General features: G+C 40.6%; 1 protein-coding gene across 1 annotated transcript in view; it reads right to left on the bottom strand.

Moving 5' to 3' along the window:
• The window catches only part of PIAS1 (protein inhibitor of activated STAT 1), a 143,172-nt gene that overhangs the window by 4,022 nt on the left and 127,005 nt on the right, over positions 1–12,145 (bottom strand). The window contains exons 11-13 of the mRNA XM_023220738.1: positions 11,859–12,039; positions 6,888–7,030; positions 4,109–4,146 (exon numbers count right to left, since the gene is read on the bottom strand). Coding sequence (XP_023076506.1) covers positions 4,109–4,146; positions 6,888–7,030; positions 11,859–12,039 — 362 coding nt within the window. The remainder of the gene's footprint in view (positions 1–4,108; positions 4,147–6,887; positions 7,031–11,858; positions 12,040–12,145) is intronic.

Below are 12,145 nucleotides of genomic sequence, written 5' to 3'. Positions count from 1 at the left end.
CAGCCCTACATTTAAAACAGCCTGAGTATCTAGGGTTTCTGAAATATTTACTAAGACATTCTGCAAAATCAAATGACCTTATGTAACAACTGGAGCATTGATCTTGAGAAGACATTTTTGTATCTGAAACTGGAGGAAAAACAAAATAAAAATTTCACTGTTTTTTGTTTCAGTTTGTATTGCAAGCAATTATCAATTCTATTTCCTAAGAAGCATATGCTCAGAAGCAGCAGGAGGGGCAGAGAGTCCACCCTCTTGCTAGTAAGGAGATACTTAGCCAAGGAATCTATCAGTCAATATGACTCACTGCCCAGTTTCTTTATAAAACAGTACTGGAAACCAAGACACTGTTCTTACTATACACTCAGGCACCACTGAAAGAAAGAATTTTTATTTAAATTTTAAAGCCATAATAATGGGTATGATTACTCTTAAGTTTTCCAAGGAAATTTATTCTTTCTCTCGGCTACACATTATACTTTAAATACAGTCATGCGTCGCTTAACGACACGGATGTGTTTTGAGAAATGCATCATTAGGCGGTTTTGTGGTTGTGAAAACATCAGAGTGTGCTCGCACAAACCTAGATGGTAGAGCCTACTACACACGTAGGCTGTGTGGTATGGCCTACTGCTCCCAGGCTACAAACCTGTACAGCATGGTACTGTGCTGAATGCCACAGGCAACTGTAACACAACGCTAAGTATGTGGGTATCTAAACATAGAAAAGGTACAGTAAAAATACGGTATAAAAGATAAATAAATAATACACCTGCACAGGGCACTTACCATGAATGGAGCCTGCAGTACTGGAAGTTGCTCTGGGTGAGCCAGTGAGTGAGTGGTGAGTGAATGTAAAGACTTAGGACATTACTGTACTCTACTGTACAGTCTACACTACTGTAGACTTTATAAACACTGTACGCTATGGCCACACTAAATATGTTAAAAATATTTTTCCTTCTTCAATAATAAACATTAGCTAATTTTATTAACTTTAATTTTTTAAAACTTTGACTAGTAACAACACTTAATTTAAAACCCAAGTACATTGTACAGCTGTACAAAAATATTTCCTTCTTTATATCCTTATTCTGTAAGTTTTTTCCATTTCTAACATTTTAAAATATTTTTTACTTGTTAACTTTTTTGCTAAAAACGAAGACACACACAACACATTAGCCTAAGCCTACACAGGGAGATCAGGGTTGTCGATGTCACTGTCTTCCACCTGCACAGCTTGTCCCACTGCATGGTCTTCAAGGAAAAGAGCATGCATGGAGCTGTCATTTGCTATGGCAACAATCTTCTGGCACACCCACTGAAGGACCTGCGTGAGGCTCTTCTTAAGGAGGTGTCACTCTTTTCAGAAATATGTCCATGGTGTTTTGCTTGGTTTGTTTCTTTTTTATCATAGATTTGCTTATAAGTAGATAATGTACCGCAAACATTCCTCTCTATTAATGAAAACCTTTCATTGTTAGGACTTGTTCTTTTTTTTTTTTTTTTTCTGAGATGGAGTCTTGCTCTGCCGCCCAGGTTGGAGTGCAGTGGTGTGATCTTGGCTCACTGTGTCCTCCGCTTCCCAGGTTCAAGCGAGTCTTCTGCCTCAGCCTCCCAAGTAGCTGGGATTACAGGTGCATGCCACCACACCCAGCTAATTTTTGTATTTTTAGTAGAGACGGGGTTTTACCATGTTGGTCAGGCTGGTCTCGAACTCCTGACCTCATGATCCACCCGCCTCTGCCTCCCAAAGTGCTGGGATTACAGGTGTGAGCCACCACGTCCAGCCAGGGCCCGTGTTTTTAATTTTTTTTTTTTTTTTTGAGATGGAGTCTCGCTCTGTCGCCCAGGCTGGACTGCAGTGGCACGAACTCGGGTCACTGCAAGCTCCGCCTCCCGGGTTCACGCCATTCTCCTGCCTCAGCCTCCCGAGTAGCTGGGGCTACAGGTGCCTGCCATCATTCCTGGCTAATTTTTTGTTGTATTTTTTAGTAGAGACGGGGTTTCACCATGTTAGCCAGGATGGTCTCGATCTCTTGACCTCATGATCTGCCCACCTCAGCCTCCCAAAGTGCTGGGATTACAGGCGTGAGCCACTGCGCCTGGCCTTAAATTTTTTAAGGAGCTTGTGGAGGTCTGCAAAAGCTTCTGCTAAACCCTTCACTGTGAATTTTCTTGGAGGTTCTTTTTGTCTCCTGCAGTTTCCTTTTCTCTTGCACCTTCTTCAGCTACGTGTTCCTGTTCCAGTTCCAACAGATCCTCATTAATCAGTTCCTCAGAAACCACCTCTAGGAGCTTCTCAATGTCATCCTCATCCATATTTAGGTTAAAGTTGTTTGCCATCTCAACCACAGCCTTATTGATTTCTGCAACCTCTTCATCCTTAGCAGATTCTTTGAAGTCATGAACTTCTTCAGTGTCTTCTAGATGTCATTCACATACTCCTTGGTGACATCACTCCATGCCCAAGCAAGGTTCTTGATGCAGTCATAGCTATTGTAAACCTTCCAGAATTGCAGCAGTGTCTTCTCAGTGTTTTTCAGTTACAGCAACAGCCTGGGCAAGGATCCTCCTGAGGATCTTTTAATAGGCCTTAAAAGCTGCTACAGCTCCTTGATTCACTGGTTGGATCAAAGATGTGGTACCTAGAAGGAGACACAACACTGTGATATTGGGATGAAGATCACCAATCAAATGAGGATGTGTGGGAGTATTATCAACAAAAATCATAATCTTGAAAAGTATGTTACTCTCTAAATAGTACTTCTCCATTTTGCTGGCATAGCAATTCAGGAGGACATCCCGGAAGAAGAGCTGAGTCATCCATGACTTCTTATTGCTCGTGTAGTACATGGGCAGTGCTTGTTGACATGCTTGAAGGCTCTGGAGTTCTCACTGTACCAGATCACAAAGGGTTTCAATTTGTAGCCTGCAATACTGCCCCAAGCGAGACTGTTATCGAGTCCTTAAAAGCCTTGAAACCTAGCACTGACTTGGTTTCTTTATGGATGAAAGTCCTTTCAGGCATTCATTTCCAGAATAGGGAGGTTTCATGCATATTGAAAATTTGTCTGGCAAGTAATCTTCCTTCATAATCAGCTTATCTAGAGTTTCCAAAAATTCTTCAGCTGCCTTCACATCTGCATTTGCAGACTCTCCACTCACTTTGATATTACATAATGAATAATGATTCTTGAATCCTTTAAACCACCCAGAGCTAGCAGTACATTTAACACTGTTGTTGGGTCCAGTCTTGAATTCTTTAAACATTGCAAACAAACTTTTTGCTTTGGCCGTGATCATTATGGTGCTGAGAGGGATATGTTTCTGCATCTGGTCTTCAATCCAGGTCACTACAAGTTTCTCCATATCTGATACAGGCGCTTCTCAAATTTTTGTTAGTCTTGTTGCCTTCAATGAAGCAGATCCTTTAACAGCTTCTGTCACTTTGTTCTTGTTCTTTAAGACTGTAGCTATGGTAGAATGGGACTGCCTGACTGGTGAGCAATAACCATCACTGATCTTCCACTTTCATTGTCCTTAATCACTTTCAATTTTTTTGCCACGTCAATCACTCGATGTGGCCTCTTACTGGCAACATTAGCTGTGGATTTTGTATGCTTAGGGGCCATGATGAACAAAACAAGACAAGATTTAATCAAGCACAAGAGGAAATGATGCAATTAAGAGATGTGGCTAACTGGGATGTATGAGGCTGTCCTGGAGTAACACTGAACACTGTTTTACAACAAACTTAAAAAAAAAAATAAGTACAAGTAGTACACTCTAAAATAACAATAAAAAATAAAGTAAATGCATAAACCAGTAATGTAGTTGTTTATTATTATATTGTACATAATTATATGTGCGATACTTTTACATGACTGGTGGCACAGGTTTGTTCACACCAGCATCACCAAAAACACGTGAGTAATGCCTTGTGCTACGATGTTACCATGGCTATAATTGATGTAGGAATTTTTCAATTCCATTATAATCTTATGGAATACATATATGGTCTGTCATTGACCAAAATGTCATTATGCGGCACATGACTGTATTTTTAATGTACAATTAAAGTATTAGTAAATTTTTCATAACATACCTGATTGTCTCCTGATAAGAAAGGAAAGAAATCTAATCCTGTGGAAGAAAATTATTTCAGTTAAAAAAAAAAAAGAAGGAAAAACTCTTCCAAATGCCCCAATACTTCAAAAACAAATACAAGTCTTAAATGCTATGTCACTCAGAATTTTATTTAAACATGAAGAGTTGAGCTAAATGTTTTACGTCTCTCCCATCTTTATATTACTAAGGCTGAAAACTAAGCTTTGGCAATGATTTGTCTTCTCTGTGACCCCATTTGGGGGACTGAGGCCATGATCACTCTGTCAGATTTAACACTGATCCTTAAACTGGCATAGTACTTTTAACAAATGCTCTCATCGACTCCTCTTAAGGAAACTTTCAATCTACTCTCAAAGTTACTCCTCACAAGCACTTCATGAAGTATGTAATTATTTTTGCCCTCATTTTGCAGGTGAGAAAGTTTGAAGTTGAAAGAGTTAGGTTAAGTAAGTTGTTGCACTGATTTTTCTTTCTTAAATTTTGCTCATTTGCTATCAGATTCAATTGACAGACTGCAGTGGCACGAGCGGAGAAGAGATTTGAGTGCCTGAAAACTGGCTATTACATAAGAAGGAATAGCCCTGATACCTGGCTGCTGAGGATTCACTGCAAACAGTCCCCTTCCAATTAACATTCTTTTCTAGATCACCCAATGTGTAATGCAATGAAGAGCAAGTAAACAGGCATGAATTAAATGCTTCATTGTGATATCTAAACTTGGGGAAAAGTAAAACACGCAGATGTAGATAAATATATTACAACATCACAGATACTCTGGGCATCTACTCACTGTCTACATAATAACTGATTACAACATGAGGGCTTACAAAATGCATAGCACTGTTGTTCTTGATAGTGACAGTGCGTTTCATATATGTAGAAAAAAAGGTATAGAAAGATATCTAGGCCGGGCGCGGTGGCTCAAGCCTGTAATCCCAGCACTTTGGGAGGCCGAGACGGGCGGATCACGAGGTCAGGAGATCGAGACCATCCTGGCTAACACAGTGAAACCCCGTCTCTACTAAAAAATACAAAAAACTAGCCGGGCGAGGTGGCGGGCGCCTGCAGTCCCAGCTACTCGGGAGGCTGAGGCAGGAGAATGGCGGGAACCCGGGAGGCGGAGCTTGCAGTGAGCTGAGATCCGGCCACTGCACTCCAGCCTGGGCGACAGAGCGAGACTCCGTCTCAAAAAAAAAAAAAAAAAAAAGAAAGATATCTAACCAACTGTTAAGAGTAGCTGTAACTGTCCAGACGTGGTGGCTCACGCCTATAATCCCAGCACTTTGGGAGGTGAAGGCAGGCGAATCACCTGAGGTCGGGAGTTTTGAGACCAGCCTGACCAACATGGTGAAATCCCGTCTCTACTAAAAATACAAAATTAGCCAAGCCAGGCAAGTTGGCGCGTGCCTGTAATCTCAGCTACTTGGGAGGCTGAGGCAGGAGAATCACTTGAACCCGGGAGGCAGAGGTGGCAGTGAGCCGAGATTGTGCCATTGCACTCCAGCCTGGGCAATAAGAGCAAAACTCTGCCCCGCCCCCCCCCCCCCCCCCCCCCCCCCCCCCAGGAGCCTTAACTTCCCGGGGGGGGGGGGGGGGGGGGGGCCGGGGTAGGGCCCTTGCCCCCCCCCCCGGGCAAAAACAAAAAAACCCCCCCCCCCCCCCCCCCCCCCCCCACACACACACACGAGTAGCTATAACTTCCGGGGAGTGGGGTTGGGGGATAGGTAGAGGGAAACTTTCACTTTATGTTTCTGTGTTGAATTTTCTACAATGAACATATATGGCTTTTTTAATAAAAAAGTTCTTAGATTATATGACGAATATACAAATTATTATGCTACAAAGATATACAAGAACAATTATTTTTGATAATATGATTATTATGAACTCAAAATATACAAATGAGTATACTGACATTTCAAACTGCTTTTAAAAAGAAGGATCAGATAAAATATATACACCTAGTATGTACCCACACAATTAAAAAATTTTTTTTAAGTGATCAAATTCATTAGAATAAAAACTAAAACTTTCAAATGTCTCAACTCACCATTAATTAAAACATAATACAACATAGTTACCCACAACGCCTGTTGCATTACAACTAAAGTCAGGGAACAATAAATAATGTTCATAGGGCTGGGCGTGGTGGCTCACACCTGTAATGCCAGCAGTTTGGGAGGCCGAGGCAGGAGGACCACGAGGTCAGGAGTTTCAGACCAGCCTGACCAAAACAGTGAAACCCCACCTCTACTAAAAACACAAAAAAGTTAGCCGGGTGTGGTAGCGGGCGCCTATAATCCCAGCTACTCGTCGGGAAGCTGAGGCAGGAGAATTGTTTGAACCTGGGAGGCGGAGGTTGCAGTGAGCTGAGATCGCGCCACTGCACTCCAGCCCAGGCAACAGAGCAAGACTCCATCCTCCATGGCAAAAAAAAATAATGTTCAAAAATACCAAAATTCAAACCCACATACTAGCAATCATTCAAAAACAATTTGCAGAGTACTTAGGAGCTCACAAAATCTAAAGATTATTGTACTAGTTTTACCACTGGGAGTAAAACACTGGCTACTGATGACAGTACAGGAAGTGGGTCAGTATTTTTAACAAAAGCATATTATTTCTCTCAGTTCCCTGGGTTCAAGGCCCTGTTGGCTCAATCTTCCAGTTCTTCCTTAGATTCACCTAGAAGAGAACTATACAGATCAAAGGCATTCATAATGCTATGTGACAATACAGAAGAACCAGTGACTCACCTTGTAAGTCATAAGGCATGGGTGTCATGTGGAAAGGATGCCTATAGTCTTGGATGAGGGAGGTATTAATGTAGCTTGTGTCTACAGCAGGAAGGCTTGGGGTGCGGGATACTGGAGATGCTTGATGTGGAAGACTTAAAATGCTGGAAGAAGGAAAGATTGGCATAGTTTTCATTAGTCAGTTAAACTCTCAAAGTTAACAAAAAAAGGGGTTGTATCTCACAACGAACCCTAGGTTTTGTGCTGGAAATAAGAACAAAACCAAGCAAAGTAATGTATAATTTGGATTATACACAATTACGAGAAAATAAATTTGTATACATAATAGCATTTAACAGAGGCCACAGGAAGAAATGGACAGATGCAATGGTATCCAACATTCACAAACCTCACATTGCCTTTGGAATATCATCACCTATGCTTTCAGAATGCAAGAGAAAGGTATAGTTGAGCCACTTTACCAGGATATGAGTGAAAGATACCTACATCAAATGAAATTCGGAAACCCTTTTAAAACAACACTGGAGTACTGGCTAGTAAGAAGTATACGTATGCCCTAGCAAAGAAAATACATATAATAAGAAAGAGGGAATGAAGTAATCTGAGTAGTTAGGAGTTAGATTGTAGTCTTTGGGAGAACAAAAACTGGGTATTGTTTAGTATACCCAATGCCCAGTACAGTTATCAGCATGTTGTCTGCATAAAAGCCCTGCTGAATCTAATGAATGTAGTGAAACAAGAAGAAATACTCCAAAATGAGGCCGGGTGCGGTGGCTCACGCCTGTAATCCCAGCACTTTGGGAGGCTGATGCAGGCGGATCACAAGGTCAGGAGTTCGAGACCAGCCTGGCCAGCACGATGAAACCCCATCTCTACTAAAAATAAAAAAATTAGCCAGGCATGGTGATGCACGCCTATAGTCCCTACTTGGGAGGCTGAGGCAGGAGAATCACTTGAATCCAGGAGGTGGAGGTTGCAGTGAGTCAAGATGGCGCCACTGCACTCCAGCCTGGGCAACAGAGCAAGACTCCGTCTCAAAAAAAAAAAAAAAAAAAAAAAGAAATACTCCAAAATGAACAGGTGGTGGAGAGTTTTTAAAGGGAGAATACTATAACTGGAAAAAGAAAACATAAAACAAGAATTAGGACTCTAAAAAACAGTGAAAAGTTTAAATAGCTGAGTAGCTTTTTTTTTTTTTTTTTTTTTTAATTTACTAAAAAATTAAGGGAAAGGCAAAAAGGAGAGGAAGGAAAAAATAATAATTTAACTAATTTTGGGGTCAGGCATGGTGGCTCATTCCTGTAATCCCCATACTTTTGGGATGCAGAGGCAGAAGGATAGTTTCAGCCCAGAGGTTGCCCAACCTGGGCAACATAGGGAGACCCTGTCTCTACGAAAACTTAAAAAACTTAGCTAGGCCTGGTGGCACGTATCTGTAGTCCTAGCTACTTGGGAGACAGGTGAGAGGATTGCTTGAGCCCGGGAGGTCCAGGCTGCATGTGCCGTGATTGCACCACTGCACTCAAGCCTGGGTGACAGAGCAAGAGCCTGTCTCAAAACAAAACAAAAACAAAAACAAAACTAATTTTGAAAAGAAAAAGAATTATAGTAGCCCTCTTGGAAGGAAACATAAGGGTTATATGTTACCCCACCAATACAAGAGGCTGAAGGTATATGTGTTATAGAAAATAAAGAGAAAGGAAGCAATAAAGCAGCTGTCTTTTGCTTTTAATGCTTCATGTCAAGTACCTGGGGCATGGGGATACAATTTCAGTGGTATAGAATATTTCAAAAGAGAGCCAGGCACAGTGGCTCATGCCTGTAATCCCAGCATTTTGGGAGGCCGAGGCAGGTGGATCACCTGAAGTTGGCAGTTTGAGACCAGCCTCACCAACAGGGAGAAACCCCATCTCTACTGAAAAATACAAAAAATTAGCTGGGCATGGTGGCCCATGCCTGTAATCCCAGCTACTCAGGAGGCTGCGGCAGGAGAATCACTCGAACCCAGGAGGTGGAGGTTGCAGTGAGCCGAGATGGCGCCATTGCACTCCAGCCTGGGCAACAAAAGTGAAACTGTCTCAAAAAAAAAAAAAAGAACATTTCAAAAGATGCCAAGGTTGGATTTCTAGGAATAGAGTTCCAGTTATGACCATCTACCACATTTTAATGAATGGGATTATGAAGCATAAAACATACTCTCGTCTGCCTCATAAAAATGTTTCATCTAATGGAAACTTTGTTAAATCTCTTACATCTAGAAAAAGTACCATTTACCATTAGCTGAGTCATCTCACAATGTCTAAGAGATTACGAGAGGATTTAAAATGCTAGTCTTTGAAAACATCTCAAACAGCACAGACAATTTCTGGATGAACATTAAGCATTCAGTGGCTAAAGACAACAAAATGTTTTACATTTAGTTTTTGCCTCTAATTCCTGGCTGCATGCTTTTCTGTCAATTTGCAATAATGTTTTGAAATGCATTTCAACCTTTATACTGCACAATAACAAACACAACATGCTGGCCTGAGGTTTCCAGTTACCAATTAGTCATTATTATAAAATAGCTACTAGTGTTGACTATGGTATTATTCTTCTTCTAAGGATGTAAACTTTCAAATTTCTTGTTTTTATCTGCAAATAATGTCTGGCATTTGCAAATACTATATCTGGGTTCAATTAGTCACTGGGAAATTCAGGAAGTACTTAATGCATCTAATGTTATTTTCCAAACATAATAAACACTATTTAATTCTCTCCAAATGTTTTTGGAGAAAGAGCAAAGTAAATATCCAAAGAAGAAATACTAGATTCCTAAACACTCAAATGTCTTCTTTAAAGAAAAAATACATAGTCAGTAATACTATTGAATAGTTTACATAAATACATATGACTACTATTAATAGTCTAAAGAATAGAATATATATATGACGATGCATTTAGCCCAAAAGTAATTATATATCCAGAGGTTTATGAAATATCTTTTAACATTGTGATTATGGCACTTAAAAAAAATCACATGACAATGTGTATTTGGTCATACTATGGTTTGACATTTATAAAATATCTTGGAATTGAAATTCTATAAATACTTGTTCTAACTTTAGGTAATCTGACTTTTCCTTTTCTCCTACTCAGACACAAAATACATTGGTGTAATAACAAGGTCAGGCTTGCTGGGTTACAGCCATCAAGGTAGGCTTTTATCAGAGGTCATGTTCATAAGAGTAGGATTTGTGTTTAAATTATTTACTTTGTTTAGAATGATGATACTGTTTTTAATGTTTTTGTTTCTCTCCCTATGGCAAGACAGACTACTCTATAATGAAAATACCAATGTGTGAAATACGTTTGATTGAAATCTTATTTTTTTTGAGATGGGGTCTCATTTTGTCACCCAGATTGGAGTGCAGTGGCATGATCTTAGCTCACTGCAACCTCCACCTCCCAGGTTCAAGTGATCCTCCCACCTCAGCCCTCCGAGTAGTTGGGACAACAGGCACACAGCACCACACCTAGCTAATTTTTTTGGTAGAGACAGGGTTTTACCATGTTGCCCAGGCTGGTCTCGAACTCACTGAAATCTTTAATCTCATTATACACTGTCAAACCTGAAAATGATTTGACTCCAGGCACAGAAATGCCTGCTCTTGATCTGGTGTTGTAACAATGCCATCTATGGACTTTCCTTCTCTCTCTTACATTCTTTCTTTAGTCCCTACTGCTTGCTGGAAGGGTTTCTGGTTAGCTTCTATTCAGTTACAACAGGCCATGTGGTTCTCCTGCTTTATACCTAAAAAGGGACACATCTATTTCTAGATTTACAATTAGTGTGCCACAATTGTGCTTTAGCACAATTAGAAATCTTGCTCAGAATCCCTGATGTGTCTACAGGACTAACAGCCTGTTTTGGGAGCACAGTTGGAGTCTGCTACTTGTTTTACCACCCCCAGAAAGTGCTAAGCTCTTTAAGGTTAAGGCTGTACTTACTCATTTTATTATCAACCATGCTTAGCTGAGGGTGTTTTATACAAAGTAGATAACAATGTTTCATGAACTGAAGCATAACCTAGGTACACTGTTATTGATATAAGACTCATGGAAAATATGGGAGAAAAGTCTGCAAAGTGGGAAATGTGTACTGCAACAGAAGTCATTCACTGCCAGCCTCATTCACATTCTGAGGCAGATTTAAATCATTGGTCTTCCTCTGCTTTCCACCTGAAACATTCAACTTGGGGCGAATTTTAGAGCATACATTCCAGTTTGAACAAATGTTCTACATCCTGTGAGCAGGAGCAGGATCACCTGGGAACTTACTAGAAATACGAATTTTCTTTCTTTCTTTTTTTTTGAGACAGTCTCACTCTGTTGCCCAGGCTAGAGTGCAATGGTAAGATCTTGGCTCACTGCAACCTCCACCTCCTGGGTTCAAGCAATTCTCCGGCCTCAACCTTCAGAGTAGCTGAGATTACAGGCGCACGCCACCACGCTTGGCTGATTTTTGTATTTTAGTAGAGACAAGGTTTCACCATGTTGCCCAGGCTGGTCTCAAACTCCTGAGCTCAGATAATCCACCTGCCTCAGCCTCCCAAAGTCCTAGGATTATAGGCGTGAGACACCACGCCTGGCCTAGAAAGACAAATTTTCTTAGTCTCTCCTCCTGACTCAGACGCAGGGGAGCAATGTGTGCATTTTAATAAGCTCTCAGGTAATTCTGATGTATGTACACCAGTTTGAGAACCACAGTACTAGAATCATCTTTTGATAATAAAGAATACTATCCAAGTACCCTTTTAGTGCACTACCCCAATCCCTCCAGAGTATTACAAACCCGGGAAAAATTCAAATTATTCTTTGATTGCTAAGTGAAATTTCACAATCAAGAATCATTTTATTTGGCAAGTCTTTAATCCCTATTTACCAAGTTAATTTTCATGATTACTTTTTTTTTAATGTCTCAGCACTTACCCTTTATTATTTAGTGGTGATGTGGGAGAAAGGGAAGGACAGGTCCTCTTGGCAGATGGCTCTTCTTCCTCTTCATCAGATGAACTGTCTATGGTTAGGTCAATCACTTCTACTTTCTTGTTTTTATTTGAGGACTGGTGGTGAGAAGCTACTTGATGCTCCAATGTGGAGCTCAAGCATCCTATATGGGAATGATTAAAATACAAGGCAAGGGAAGGGTTATCACGTCTCTCTTTTCTCAGTGTCCCTATAGTTTATCAGTTACAGTTTAGATTCACAATATTGTT

Source organism: Piliocolobus tephrosceles, chromosome 6, assembly GCF_002776525.5.
Source record: "Piliocolobus tephrosceles isolate RC106 chromosome 6, ASM277652v3, whole genome shotgun sequence".
Classification (NCBI taxonomy): domain Eukaryota; kingdom Metazoa; phylum Chordata; class Mammalia; order Primates; family Cercopithecidae; genus Piliocolobus; species Piliocolobus tephrosceles.
This window is presented reverse-complemented; position numbering and strand designations above follow the sequence as displayed.